The sequence below is a fragment of the Prionailurus bengalensis genome, chromosome B4 (genome assembly GCF_016509475.1).
Source record: "Prionailurus bengalensis isolate Pbe53 chromosome B4, Fcat_Pben_1.1_paternal_pri, whole genome shotgun sequence".
Lineage (NCBI taxonomy): Eukaryota > Metazoa > Chordata > Mammalia > Carnivora > Felidae > Prionailurus > Prionailurus bengalensis.
The window spans coordinates 80,878,111-80,894,110 of record NC_057358.1 but is presented as its reverse complement, the minus strand read 5'-3'; the positions used below and the strand labels follow the sequence as shown (position 1 = coordinate 80,894,110).

The 16,000-nt window shown below is 38.6% G+C and overlaps 1 protein-coding gene across 1 annotated transcript; it reads right to left on the bottom strand.

Annotated features, from left to right (window-relative positions):
- Window positions 1-4,436: 4,436 nt before the first annotated feature.
- NEUROD4 (neuronal differentiation 4) lies at window positions 4,437-13,990 on the bottom strand. Its single transcript, XM_043564226.1, has 2 exons — window positions 13,631-13,990; window positions 4,437-7,961 (listed from the first exon to the last, which is right to left on the bottom strand). Exon 2 carries the CDS (start codon window positions 7,950-7,952, stop codon window positions 6,957-6,959), a length of 996 nt encoding a protein of 331 aa, XP_043420161.1. The 5' UTR covers window positions 7,953-7,961; window positions 13,631-13,990; the 3' UTR covers window positions 4,437-6,956.
- Window positions 13,991-16,000: the final 2,010 nt, after the last annotated feature.

The following is a 16,000-nucleotide window of genomic DNA, read 5'->3' as shown; positions in this document are numbered from 1 at the left end:
TAATGCAGGAAAGAACGCAGCATATAGACTGGGCAAACATTGAATGATCCAGAAGGGTTGCCATTTGACTTTAGACCATTCAAATATGTAAGTGTACATGGATGGATGTGTGTGTGTGTGTGTGTGTGTGTGTGTATGTGTATGGATGTGTGGATGTGTATGTTCGACATATACCAATACATACCTTCAAATACACACACACATAAACACACACACACACGCATATATATATAACTTGATGTATGTTTTTTAAATGTAGACACATTCATATGTGTGTACACACATACACACCCACAACAAAATGTAGGAACATATCAGCAGGCATGAAGAAACAAGATTCGTGTGAAATATTTTCCACCAGTCATCCACAGCATGGATTATTCATATGGATAACGGAGAACATGCTGTATTTGCAACCAAGTAAATAAGAGTCAAACGCCTTCCTATCCTTTCCCACTTAAGGGAGGGAAAGGGGCACGATTCTAGGAATAACGCAATTTCTTAATTTGATTTTTGATAAGTTTATTTTAGCTCCGTGTAGCGTATGGGCCTTTCAGTGGCCAAACATGTTGCAGTCAATATCTCTGTTATGAAACTGGCCTTTAAATTGATAACAAACCGAAATCACCCCAGTTCCTTAAAATAGCTGCCTGGTAATTGTAAAACCACACGAGGAACCCCAACCTTCATTTTCATGTTTAAATGTATTTTACACACACTGTAAGTAAACACTATATGTTTCCTATTTCCATTTTGCCTTTTACCTATTAGCTTTGACTTAATCAGCATTCACTCATTTCCCCCCTCCCAAAATGTGGTTATCTGTCAGTGAATAGGGACATTGGCCCCTCATGGAACTCTGAAGAGTGTCTATTGGCACAATCATCTCATTTTATTAATGAGAAAACAGAAGCCCCAAGAGTTTCCATGACTTGCCACACCCTCATATTTGCTTCCACGTTTCTACACAGGTTTCTACACTATCTGGAACTTCCTTTAGTGGCTTATTTTGAAGACTGATTCAATATTGTAAACTGACTTTGTGACCTGGTGTGGATGCTCAATAAACAGCAATTTCCTCTTCCTTTCCTTGAGTCTTTAGCTATTATTTTTTAAAATGATCTCCAACTCACATTTGGTAAGTTTATTTACTTGCACACGTAGGAGGCATTGGTCAAACATTTTATTTTCAAGTGTGTTATTACAACCATGATGGGATTCTTTTAATTTTTATGATCAGTTTACCTCCCTGGTTACTGCATCTACAGCTAGCCTTGGCCACAATTTTCTTCGCTTTATTTAATATTCATAGTGATTAACTTTAGCAATGTTAACAAAACAACTGAGACTCTGAGGGGTTAATTAATTTAACCAAGTAAGTTATCCAAAATTGTCATAATAATCCATTAACCTTATTTCAGAATATGTATTTTACTTAACCCCAAATAAAGCAAGACTTCACTTATTGAAACAAATAAACAAACAAAACAACATTGTAATCAGATAATCTGACTTAACTTCCAGCTGATTACCTGACCTAGCTATTCAGTAGTATCTCTTGAGTGTCAGTTTCCTCCTTTATCAAGCAGTATTTATAATACTTCAACTATTGCCCTCACATTGTTGCCAATATTGATAACTGTGAAAAATGCTCTATTATTCTATACTGTCCCAGACTATCAACCTACAAAGCATGGTCATATATTTACTTCTGTATTCCAAGCACTTGGCTTTGTGCCTGACCCACAGGAAATACTCAATGAGTATTTGTAAAATTGAATTGAAATGAAGTATGAAATATAAAGTACTAAGTATTTGTAATGTAATAGCATTCTTTTTCTACATGGCCTCAAGCCAGATGACAGTAAAAAGCAACCACAAGTTTCCTTTTATTCTATACCAATTTCCAGAAAAGAAAGAAAAATATGGTGTTTCCTATTTGCTAAATTCAGGAAATTTGCCTTTGGGGAATTCTGTCTCTGTGATGAGTTAGAATATAATATATTCCAATGTATGGACTACAGGTCCAAAGGCTTGGATTTTGATGTTGGCTCCAGTCAATGATTTACTGTATAAATTCAAAGCTCTGCTTTGTCCCCTTGTTCTCCATTTTGTTCTCGATTCCCTCATCTGCTCCCATCTCCTCCCTGGTAATAATAATAACAATAATAACCGTAAATTGTTTCCTTTGTGCCAGAACCTGAGGCAAACCCTTCACTGGCATTATCATTACTTTTAATTCTCATATCAACTTTATGGATTTGGTGGAATTGTTATGCCTTTTTTTATACAGAAGGAAGCTGAAGCGTAGAGATGTTGAATAAACTACATAGGACTACTCAGACGGTTAGTTTCAAACCCAAGTCTACCTGACCCAATCCTCTTAACTAAGAATTCTATGGGTGCCCTAAGCCTGCTACACTCACCATCAACACTCCCCTAATCAGATATTGAAGGCAAAGAGAAAAGTTAACATAAAAATTACCAAAGAATAATGAATGATAACATGGGTGTAAGTAATTACCACTTATTAGATACTTACTATGTGCTCTGGATGTATTATCTCAACTGACTCATCATAAGAACCCTGTGACAAAACCAGGGGGTATAGTTCAGGGGTAGAGCATTTGACTGCATAATAACCCTGTGACATAGCCATCGCTATCATTGCCATTTTAAATTTGAGGGAACTGAGGTTTTGAGAAATTAATCAACTTCACAAATGTTATTCAACCAGTAAATTGCATAACTAAACTATCATGTATTTGCCCCTAAAGCCAATGTTTGCAATCAATGTGCCAAACTGTACTTTAAAGTTTTATAGCTAGACAAAAAAATAATCTTGAAGCCAGGATGCTCCTCTGTTGTTGCAATTTTCATTTCTATAATTCCTTGGTAAAACTTTTTTTTCCCTAAAGCACTAAAGGTCTATGAAATGAGAGCAGTGAAATAGATTTAGGCCCTCTGAAAGATGGACACTTTCAAGCAATAAAGCATTGGTCTGTGAGCTAGCCTGTATCTACATAATCTACATAGGCTCTACAAAGTTGAGCCTTTGTCAAAGGAAGGAAAGTCTTCTCAGATTCAATGGCAGGGTTTGGGGATGGGCCAGTCTGAGTCATAGATAGTGCAGGATGTCATATGTAAATAATAGCTCAAGAGATGTCAGAAAGTTCCACCAGCTCTGGCTTCTTGCAGATATGACATTGTTATGTATCTACCAGGCAAACAACCAAATAACCAAATAAACTAGTTCCAATTCTAGCTCCACCATTAACTAGCAGTGGGAGTTTGAACAGATTACTCTATGCCTTAGCTTGCTAGTTTGTAAAGTGAAAATAACAATAGTGTCTCCCTTATAGTGATGGTTTTAAGATTAAATGAATTACTACATGTAAATCACTTAGAAAAGTGACAGTACATAGCAAAAACTGCTAGATGTAATTGTTGTTATCTGCCAGTTTATCATTATTCCTCTAAAACATTATTTGTAAAGATTCTCTTCATAATGTCAAATGACATGTGTACGTGATTATTCACTCAATATCATAAAAACTGGGAAAATCTAAATTATGTTTTAATTACATTTTAACATGGAATGCCAACCAGCTATAAGAAAACATTAAGAAATTTTTATGACATAAGAAAATGCTCCATGGTATGTGTCGAAATAAACAAAAGTAATATGCAGAACTGTGTTATATATGGGAAAAGGAGAAAATAATGTAACTTAATACTTGTATCTAATATACCTGATATTATCTTATCAGTATAACAGGTCTCTGGTACCTGATAAAGTAAAACATAAAAAGTGGTTTCAAGTTGGAAAGTGGGTAGCAGGCAGATGAGGAGAGCTGTGGAAGAATGACTTTCGTTCCATATTTTTTGCTTCTTAAATATTTTAAACCAACTCTCTCCTTTGACTAACCAACTATGTTTCATCATTATCATCATCATCATCATCATCATTATTTCTTTATCATCAGCATTTTTGTTCATGTAAGAAAGGGACCTGAAAGAAAAAAGTCAAGAGAAGAGATGTTAAGAAGAAGATGCCAAAAAGTATAGTTCATAAATTTTGAAAAGTTGGTGGGCCCAATTTTGGATAATAGTACATCTTCTTATGGTCCACCTCTTCGTGCTTCAGTGGCTTAGAATGCCCATCACCCTAGATTTCTGTAAATGGGAAGATCTTTTTTCCTCAACGGCTAATTACATAGTTGATTATGTGTGTGACAGAGATCAGTGCTTCTAGGTTTGTAACTACTTAGTTTAGACCTTTCAAATCTTCTGAAAGGAGGAGTTGAAATATGGGATGTAAATCCTCCTGACAGGCTGGCCTGTGCTTTTGCTGGCTGCTTACAGGACACAGAGTCCAAGAAAAGGGATAGAAGAAAGTGAAGAAAAACTTTGAAGACAGACAATGCAACACAATGTCTAATAAAACTCACATCTTTATTTCTGCTAGAAAAACGGGAGGAGAAACAGTCTGGGTTGTGTTTTGTTTTGTTTTTTTACAAAAAGTTTGAACAATTGTTTTTCTTTTATTTCATAAAATCCCCTGAAGAATGAGACCACCCTGGGTAAGAGAGTAGGTTCTTTCCAATCATACTGCACTCCCAAATTTTAATTCAATTAGAAAGTCTCTCTGAACAATCCCAAGGAGGCCTGGTTCATGGGTGCCATATTCCCCAAAAGCATAAACAACAGCTTCCCAAAACTAACTTGCTCTTCTTAGAATGGATGGGAAAAAAATCTAAGAACATTAACTTGCATAGCCATTCAAATTATTGCTGCTTTTTATAAAATCATTACAGGTAATTCTGCACTAACTTCCCCTTTTCCCCTCACCCCAAACTCAGGAATTCCAGAAAAATTATGAGCTACTTTCCAAAGGAAGCCTTAGGGAAGGTTTGCAAGCACATGTATGGAGCCCAAGAAATTTGCATGAAAGGGAGAAATAAATTAAATAAATAATATCTAATAAATAACTCCAACAACATTCATTATCTACAAACTTAAATGCCAGAAAATACTAGCTTCAAGGATAGATTCCCCCACAGCCTCTCACAAAGGTAAGTGCCAGTATAGACTCAGAAAGCACATAGGCTGGCCTTGTAGACACTTAACTTGCCTTTTCCCGCTAGGAAAAGGGAACCACTTCAGTAGCTGGTGGGATTTAAGATCTCTCTGCAAGGATACTTTCAAGGGGGTCTACAAACCAAGGGTGCAAAATACAACAGGGTTAGCGCTGCAAGCAAAATGGAAAGACAATAACTTAGACTGTAAGGAGATAATAAATAAGAGGGTAAAAAAAAAAAGTCAAGATCCACAGATAGTTTGGCAGGGTTTAGGGGATAGCTGAGCTGTAGAAAATGACATACTAATCTGCCTTATCAATTTTATTCATTGGTCCTATTTGTGTACCCTACATCCTAAACTTATCCTCTCTGGCAGAGCAGGATGTGATCCACTATCATGTAAACCATTTAGGCTTTTAGTTTGTTTTAAATAATTGTCCTGGCAGATTGAACAGGACGTTGAAATTTCTCAGATCACATTTTTCTGGAAAAAAAAATGTGACAAAATTAATGCTGATATAAACAAAAGAGGAGTTCCATGAAGAAAAATAAACATCCTGCAAATCAGGATAAACCTGTGATGAAGACATAAATTGGTAAAAACATTCACCGACCTTGGATTTGATTTCTGCATCCTTAAGTCTGCTCACTTGGAATGTTATCTACAATATGTAATAACATATTATATTTTAGAAGTGAAGAAGAGGTAACAATTAGTGGAGGAGGAGATAAGGAATTGTATATGCATTGGAAAAATTCAAGTTTGGTCATAAATTGATTGGTGCTTATCCCTCTAGAAAATATAAGAATAATTGGTGTGGACAGAAGTCAGTGGTTTTAACCATGTTTTGTGTAACCAAATGAAATGTATCTTGCCAAAGAAAATTTGGTCTTCCTATGGGCAGATGTGAGATAGAGGGAGTCACCAAACTATGGTAAGTTAGTATAGCCAATTGCCATTTTATTGCTCTTGAATATGACCTGGGTCGTTTGCTGATTCCAATAGCAGCCCCTGAGCATCTTCAGAATTTTTAGAGCCTCCTGGTTACAGAGGCTATGAAATGGTACGGATGACTTCTCTAAGTTCCATTGGTCATAGGAGTCTGTTTACAGTGACTTGCTTGCCCCATCTCTAGAACTGAGAAAAGTGCTTTTGAAATGTTAATCAAGAATCAAGTTGCTATGAGATCTCTACTATGGTTCTCATATTACTAAGAAAGAGATGTTCAGCCTCAGCCAACAAGAAGTAGAGCTAATCTCTTAAAGAACATGCTTTGTTATTCACAGTGACAGCCAAGTTAGGATTTTAGCCTTTGGAGACAATTTTTAGATAGATGCATAGACGTCCTATCAGGTCCCCGAGAGAAATGCATCTGTGCTCCTTTGGCAACTCCATCTAATCATTCCACACACAGTGTTCATTTACTATTATTCTTCAATGCTTTCAGTTTCAGTAAGTGTATAGGAGTGGTCACCAAAAATATTGAATTTTCAGAACTGTGAAGGACTTTAAAATCATCATCAGTTGTCTGATTTTACCGATCAGTAAACAGAGGCCAGAAACGGAAAATTAAGTGGCATAGATCATGAGTTTTTGGCACCATTAGAATAGGGCCCAGGGCTTCTGTTGTATTTCCACGTGATTGTAAACAATCAAATAATTTCACTTGAGGACCCTAACTAAATGAATCAATACAGTGTGAGAAGCTGATGATAAATGAGGGTGGCAGGTGCAGGAAGGCCTAAATGGACTGGGACTACTGCGTTTGATATCTATCTATAGGGTTCCTTTAAGGTCATTGAATCTTCAGCTCAACCCACTTGAATTATGGGAAACATCTCCACATTATCCTCTGAAATGCTTGTCTTACTGCCCTAATCAGTGAAGATTGTATTAAGTTGGGCCCCAATGCCATGGTGAGGGTAGGAATCATAGGACATATCTATGGGAACATCATAACGAGGGGTACCAGCCTGAAAGGGAGTTGAATGAACATGCCCTGAGCTTAGACTTGCAGAAGGGTAATGTGGCATGAAACTGTAGGATTTATCCAGGTCAGGAGAGCCATCTTGCTTCAAGGAGAAGTTCCCACTGATGCTCAAGGGTGGAGTGAGTGGGCCCTCATAAGGTGGTGTACTGCAGTCAGGTGGATGGCTCCCAAAGGATGATTCCCCCAAACTCTTAAATACTTGGGGTTTGAGATTAATAAGATGTGTTTCCATATGGCCATAAGGAGGGCTAGGGAGCCCAGGAGACTGATAGTTGAAGTTATGGACAGAGATGGCAGAGTCACAAATAGGAGATTTCTCCTCATGCTTCTCCAGGAGGACAGACTGAGGGCCCAGCTGGAGGCATCCAGCCACCAGGTTGCTTGTAGGCTGAGAGAGCCCTTTGCAGAGCATCTCCACAAAGCCCTTCCCTTCAGGTGTCTGTCCAGTTTCCAGGACCTCAGACAGAGCCCAAATATAGTTCCTGGCCAGTCTAAGAGTCTCTATCTTGGAGAGCTTTTGAGTCTTAGAGTAACATGGCATGACTCTCCTCAGGTTGTCCAGGGCATCATTCAGGCCATGCATCCGGGTCCGTTCTCTAGCATTGGCCTTGACTCTTCGAGCCCTGAATCTCTCAAGGCGAGCTTTTGTCATCTTCTTTTTCTTGGGACCCCTTCTCTTAGGCTTCTCCCCATCCTCTTCCTCCTCTTCTTCCTCCTCAATACTGTCATGCTCTTCAGCTAAGCTTCCAAGCATCCCATAAGCCGCTGATCTTCTCTCTTCCTCCTTCATCTCATTCTGAGAGCCCAGGGCTTTGTCCATCCAGGATGGTGTGTTGACCAACTCTGTCATCTCCTTGGGTTTCACATAAGGTTTTGCCATTTCCAGATTCTGGAATAGGAAACAGCAACGATTAGTGTCTGGGAATATCTGCTTTGATTTAAAACTAAACTTTCTTTTTATATCTTAGATATAAAACAGAGAATTGTATTGGGATTCAACTTGTGATTATCTAGTCCAAGTCCACCATTCTAAATAAGTAATCTAAGACTCAAATAAATGCCCAGAACACTAATATAGCTATGGCATAGTAGAAAAAAATCAACTTTAGAAAAATGAAATTGACTTGATTACTCATGGTAGTGCCACTGCCTCGTACTTTTCATTCTCTGGTGCCTTGTCTTGTAGAGATTTTATGCAAAAATAACTGGTGTAAGAGTCAAAATATATCTTTCCTTCTTTCCAGAATACAGATCAAAAAGGGAAATACATAAGGTGGACATATAAATTATTATCCAAACAGAGAAACTTCTGAAAGTAAAAGAAGGTGCTAATGTAGTTAAAACTTAAAACAATGGATATAATTATAATTATTGCAAAATTTAAAAAGCATATCACACAGTAAGTAAGTACACTGTTGTATTTTACACCACAAAATAAATGAGACGCTGTGCTGAGATCATTCAGACTAATTTGTTCTTCAGAGGACTGCCCAGCCTCTATTGAGAGATATGCCACATACACTTAACCTGTAACATTCCATGTTTCCCACTGACTCTGCCAACTCTTAGCTTCAAGAATCCTAGGAAAGAGCAGTGCCACAACTGGCTGGTACCCCCATGTGACCATGACTATTTCTCTCACCATCACCAGAAGAGCATTTTGGTTTTCATCAAGCACCTTATGGTCTGTCTAATGTAGTGGTATTAGAGGCGTCAGTGACATGGTATCTAAAAGGATCATGAAAAGAGAGCAGGGTTACCACTGGCCATTTTTTAAATTCACCCATATGTTAAAAAGAAAACTCTTTCATTGCACGGGCATCTCACACCATCAGACAAGAATATGGCAACATCTAGATTTACAATCCAGAGGTCTACAAAGCTTATTCAAGATTATCTTAGTATAACTATTATAATAATACTTCATTAAAAATGAAAAATCTGGGGCAAACTCTAAACTTAACAGAACATAGTGACTGCAGACATAAGCGGGGACTATTTCAGACAAATGTGGAAATACCCTGACTACTTTAATTCACTTGCCTAACAGATACTGTTTAATCCAGATTTTCTTTGGAAAAAAAAAATTGCACTTCGAAAACCAGAAGAGACTGGTGGCTTAGCAAACATTTTATGTTCAATTCTGGAAGGGTGAATTGTTTTGAGATTTGCTGAGCAATTTGCAGGTATATAATTTACCAAATAAAAGTATCTGAGAAGCAGCATTGGGGCATGCCAGTTTACCAACTTAGTCTTTGAAACGCTAAACCTTCCATCACTTTTGTGTATCAGAAAGGGGAGAGCATGAGACACGTTTTTCGATCCTTAAAGCTTGAGCCTCAAATCAATGAGGCAGGATTTAGCACATAGATTTTAAAAATATAAATATATGATCTGATTTGTTTCTGGTAATTTGAGCTTGTTTTCCTTCTAACCTCATTTACCTCCTATAAATAATTAATGTTACTGCATTGCAAAAACAGCCTAGGTTTCATGTTAATCAGCACAGAAATCATGTCAGCTTGACTTACTCACTTAATAAGGCTTCCTGGGTAAGCAGCTTTATTGAAAACACACGTTGGAACCTATTGGTCAACTGGCTGCCCAGGCCAAGTTAGAAAATCCCACTTTTAATATGGATGATGGAGCTTGTGTGCTGAGCTGCACTTCTAACTCAGCCCGATATCCAGAGGGAGGGTGAAGGACCTAATTAACTTTCTGTTAAAGTAACACAGACCTTTCTGAGGCAGGTGCACTCTGAGGCCAAAAAGGATGGAGTAGGCTTGGGAAACGTAATGTTGCACACATAATTATAACATTTGCGTAGCCTTATAGCCAACCTTTGAGGGAAATGGGGATTTATGCTTGTTTTGTAGTCGAGGTCACTGTGGGTCAGAGATTAAGTGATGGAAATGCAAAGATATAGAGCTGATAGAGCAGGACATAAAGCCAGTTCTTCTGATTCCAAATCCTAGGTTTTAGATTATTTCTCCTTTTTTTTTTTTTCCCCACCACAGCTACAGGAAGAAAGGAAGGCACTTTGACTTCAGGGGGTGTGGATCAGCTGAACTAAATCACCAGGAAATGAACATCATCCAAAGGGAGGCTAGTTTAGCTGTTCTTTGCAATGTTTAACTCTCAGATTCCAGGATTCCTTCCTCTTACAGATTTTTTTTTTCTTATCGCTTCCACCCTTTTATTCCCCCCCCCAACCTTCTCTTACTCTGCTTCCTTATCTTTTTTCTCTTCTATTTCTCTCATCTCCTCTTCATCATCATCATCACTCAGTCATACTTACATGCAGGGAGAGTTGAGAAGGAAGATGCAGGAGAGGAAAGCAGTCTCCCGAATTGCCCCTGATAGCCTCTGTAATTGGCCTTTTTCATTATTATTATGATCCTCACCTCCGTACCTCTGGACTCTAGCCAAGTTCTGTCCATCCTCACCCCCACCAAGAAGTGGGATTAGGAGAATAGAGTAGACTATCCTTCGCCTTTAACATAATTTAATGGTTTCTGTAAGAGTCAAAGAGTTGCTTTCAAGTCAGGTTATCAGCAGGTATGAAGGAAAAGAACCAACCGGCTTTGGCTAAAACAATGTAAAGGGCAACCATTTTTCATCTTTCTTCTCTTACTAACCCTGGGAAGGATATAGATGGCTCCAGTTTAACTCTCTCTTTTTTCATAGATTCATAAGTTCTAGGAGCATCCCATGGGTATATAGGGTGGCTCTGAAATCATGAAAGCTGGAATGACACACACTCTAGTCCTAACTGTTCTGATTCCCAGTTGCTGATTTCAAACACATTACATAGCTCTCTGGTCTTTCATTTCCTCTTTGATAAAATAGAGGTAAAGTATATTTAACATGGTTCTTGCAAGACAAATAAAAATAAGATTTTGTGAACTTTAAATGCTATAAAACATTATCCATATATTTATCTTGTGTTTATTCTTGAGTTTTCTTATCTAATCTATTTATACAATTTGCATATTCAAAAATAAAAGTTGTTTCCCACAGATGAATCATAAAAGTAGATTCTGCTAACTACTGTACCTCTTCTTATCTTGAGGGAACCTCCTCTAATTGGCTCAGAAGATGATCTAACAATTGCCCAATAGCCCATCTTTTCTCCCAGTGTATCTGGACAGCAGACTCTGGAGTCACATTACCTGAGTTTAAACTTCAGCTCTATTACATACTAGATATGTGATCTTAAGGTTTCAGAATCTATCTGTGCCTCAGTCCCCTCTCTTTAGAATGGGAATAATAATAGTCCTACCTCATAGGATTATTGTGAGCATAAAATGAGCTAATATATTTAAAGACTTTGAATAGTGCCAGACATCATAATGCCATATAAGTATTAAGTACTATCATTCCTAAAGTTCATCATGACTTCTCCTGGACACATGGACAAAACCAAGTATACTTACAATCTGTGCTTACTATTGATTTCATGCCAACAAAAGCCAATGGCTCTATCTCAACATGCATTTTGAAAAATTCCCTGACAAACCCTCTCCTCCAACCTAATAACTAAGTATCAAAGCTTCTACTCCATTGCAAGAGGTGAAGAAACAGAGTTCTATCAGCTGTTTCTACCAGATTGCCCAAAACTCTTTTACCATATTCATAGAGGAGGTTAGTCGCTTTTATTGTTTTTTTTTATTATGGGGAGACAGCAGTTTGCTGGACACTCCTACTCAGTTACTTTAAGGTTTAGGTTCATGAAGTTTCTGACGGAACACACACAGCTCTTAGCCCTGGACATTTGTTTCCTTTTGTCTTTGATTAGACACTACTGGGGATAAGACTTTCCTACCAGAATCCAGTGCCAGAGCTCTGAGGAGAAAAATGAAATGTCTCTCAAATAGAAGTAAAAGCCAGGACTCCTCAAAGATTAAAAGAAGTAATAATTCTTCTCTTTTGACTTTTTCCACCTAAATGTCTCCAATGCCTCAAAAAGTTAGCAGGGGAAAAAAGATGATGAACATCCAGTTTTAGACTTGAGAGCCGAAAATGTGTGTGGTGCAGTTGTGATTTCTGATCAAGGAAATCAACTCAGTTTTCTCTAGAACAAGAATCTAATTCTACCATGGCTTTGAGCCTGTTAATGAACCCGCTCAGAGGTGTACTGAAGGAAGCCTGGCACTGAGACCCTCTCCACTCGTTTATCACTCGCTTATTAAATGAGCACAGAAAATTAGTTTCTTTTTTTTTTTTTACTCCTAGGGAAAAATGGAAATAGTATTTCTGTCTTTCATATCTCATTTAGAAGATTTATGAAAAGCAAGGGTAAGGACTTGTTGTGTAGAAGTTTCTATTGATGGACACGTGAATGAAGGGTGCTTACATGTGTGCATGTGGTGCTGAGACAGTGTATTTCCTCTTGGAAGCTGACTGTACTCACTTCATCTCCTGAGCCTATGACTGAATCCTCAGTACAACAGAAAGGAGCCTATTCAGCTCAGTTTCTAAGGAATCCAAGCACCAGACAGGCTAAATGCCTTGCTCAGAGAGGCAGAGTCTTCACACTAAAAAGACAGAATGCAGACCGGGGTGCTCACAACTTGCTCTGCCCAGAAACTGCCAGTGGGCTGTTTTGTGCTCTTCCTATACAACTTTTTGGACTCTACCACTTTCTCTCTTGGTTAATACCTGTACACACACGCGTGCGCATGCACACACACACACACACACACAGGCACACCGTACCCAACATAGCCATATCATATTTCGGTTTTCATAGCCTCAAACCCAAATGGTGAACTTTGCAAACAGAAATTACTCAATCTTTTAGTTTTCCCCCTTCTTCTTCAACATTTCGTCTCTGGTCCCTCTGTCCAAAAACAAGGGAAGCACTTTACATTTATTACTATTGTTCTGGATACAGTTTGGGGGTGGTAAATGAAGAATAAGAGGCAGAGGAGACAAAAATATATATGAACAACCTTTTCTGATTTCTTAGTGGGAAGAGCTGAGGAAAAGGAAATTTTCACCACTCTATCACAACTATCTAAGAATTTCTAGCACACCAAATGGGGGAAAAGGTAAGAACATGCTCCATAGCTTTCCGACATCTTCTCTCATTTCTTAGTCTATTACCATTCCCCTTCTTACCCCTTCCACTCTCTCCACAGCCTGAAAATGCTGTGAACAGAGCAGTGGATTGAGTCAATTCTTGCAACCTACTTCCTGAGCCACCTCAGACAAAGTTAAACTTTTTGGACATTTTTTTCTCCTGCATTAATAAAATGGAAGGGTGAGTTTGACAGACATAGAGGATGATAATTTATAATCTCTACTTTATAAAAATGACTGAGTGTGTGAGTTTCACTTCAGGTGGCAGGTGCTATTGGAATTAGTGAAATTGTTAAAATTTTAATATCCGTCCCCAAATGTTCTCTGTCTGCTTCTCCGTTCAAGTTTCCAAGTCCTACTCCCTCTTCTCCTAGCCCAGAAGAGACTTACCTCAGCCCAACTGCTCCTCTAGGTCTGTGGGAACTTCCCACAGAAACTTTAGTAGTCCCGTACCACCCCCATCCAAGGGCTCACCTCTGTCAGTGGTGGTCCCTGGTGTGAAGTCTGGATCTGTGTCCTGGAGGAGACTCAGAGAACCCAAGTCTCCCTGAGCGTCCAGATCATAGGAGAAGGAGGTACTTTTAGCGATCCATGTTAAACCGGCCCCTGCCTCTTAGATATGTCACTGAATCTGTTTTTTCTGACTGATTCTTGTTCTGCTCGTTCCTTGGAGTTCTGTATGCTCCTCCAGGACGCCTTCAGGCTGATGCTCCCGTTGCAGCTGATTTAGCTGTTCTTCAGTACCTCCTCTGAGTGGCTAGTTCCCCGGAGTGGAGCTTTCAGGACCACAGCCTCTGGGCAGCTCCTGCGCTCTGGCCGGAGTCTCCGAGTTGCAGCAGTTTTGATTGCTTTCCCAGCTGACCAGGGCGGGGTGATGCTGCCGGAGGTCTAACTCCTCCCCTTCCCCAGTCGAAAGACACACCTACTTCAAAGGGCTCCTCTGGCCAGGTCCAGTTTACCATTCATTCGTTTTGTTTTATTTGATCGTTTGTATAAATGGGGGGAAAGGTTAGTAGAAGGAGAATATGGGAGGAGAGTTGCTGAAGTTGAAAGGTAAAGAAAAAAAGGACTGGAAATCTTTGTGGTTAAAAAAGTAAGACATTGGGTGAGAGAAAATTGGAGGGAGTCTCAGAGAGCTAAGAAGCGTTAATGAAAACAGTGGTCTCCATCTGAAGAGTCAAAAAATGAGAAAGATACATGCCCAGGACACAGCATCACTGACTATTACCTTATACATGTAGATTGGTGTCTTTAGTTTTAAAACTTCAGAATTTTAAAAGAAGAAGGAAAAAGTACCTTCCTCTCCCTTCTTTTCAACATGTAAACTTATTTCCATTCAAAACCTTTTTATTTTCATTAGTGACTATAGACAGAGCCATATCTATATTTGTTGTACTGTTCTTTCAACTTTTCTGTTTGCTTGAAATTTATAAAAATGTAAAGCAAATGAATGAAATAGTTCATTGTAAGGACACTTAGCTCCTTGAATTACAAACTGGGATCCACTATTATTTTTCAAAAATATATCAAAATATATCATTAAGCATTCAGGTAGAAAAAGTCCATCTGAATAGTAATGGACTTGGAAGAAAAGAAAGGTCCTGCAATTGCTAAAATCCCTGTGGTATTCTCTGGTAAGATTAATTGGCTAGAAGAGAAAGAAGAAAACTACACCTAGAAAGATTTAAAGAAAATATATGGATATGCTTTATTACAGAGAGCTACCAAGTCAAAATGCAGAATCTTCATTTTAAGATGTGAAGGATTTTGTAAACGTCTATGGTTCTGGGGAGGCAAGGGAAGAAGCGTGCTTGGAAGAAGGGAAGAAGCAATTGGCTGAATGATGTTCGGTATTTCAACCTCATTTCCAATATCACATCTGTAAAAGGACCTGATCAATAAAGTGTTCCCCATTGTAGCAAGATAGAATTCTGGGTCCAAGCTCAGCCTCTTTTTGAAATTCCCTTGAAGGAAATCCCTCAGTTTTTTGGAAATCACTTGCTCTACCAATGCAACATATGTAATATGCTCTACCATATTACATGTGTGATTTTTGAAATCACAGTGCTCTACCAACGGTACATATGTAATAGAGATGAAGAGCTATAAGAATGTCTTGTGTGCAAAGAAAAGGGCAGAAGGTTAAAGCAAAAGATAGGTTTACTGGATTACTTGGCAATCAAAAAGAATGAAATCTTGCCAATTGCAACAACGTGGATGGAACTAGAGAGTATTATGCTAAGCGAAATTAGTCAGAGAAAGACAAATATCATATGACTTCACTCATATGAGGACTTTAAGACACAGAACAGATGAATGCAAGGGAAGGGAAGCAAAAATAATATAAAAACAGGGAGGGGGACAAAACATAAGAGACTCTTAAATATAGAGAACAAACTGAGGGTTGCTGAAGGGGTTGTGGATGGGGGGTTGGCTAAATGGGTAAGGGGCATTAAGGAGGTCACTTGTTGGGATGAGCACTGGGTGTAATATGTAGGGGATGAATCACTGGATTCTACTCCTCAAATCATTATTGCACTATATGCTAACTAACTTGGATGTAAATTAAAAAATAAATGATTTTTTTTTTTAAAAAAGATAGGTTTACTGGAGTGCCTGGGTGGTTCAGCCAATTAAGCCTCTGACCTCAGTTCAGGTTATGATCTCACAGTTCATGGGTTCAAGCCCCATGTTGGGCTCTGTGCTGACAGCTCAGAGCCTACAGCCTGCTTCGGATTCTGTGTTTCCCTCTCTGCCCATCCCTTGCTTGTGCTCTCTCGCTCTCTCTCTCAAAAATAAATAAATAAACATTAAAAATTTTTTTATTAAAAAAAAAGCAGGGGC

Excerpts from the sequence above, each read along its gene's own strand:
- NEUROD4 (XM_043564226.1), bottom strand. The coding sequence starts at position 7,952 with ATGGCAAAACCTTATGTGAAACCCAAGGAGATGACAGAGTTGGTCAAC.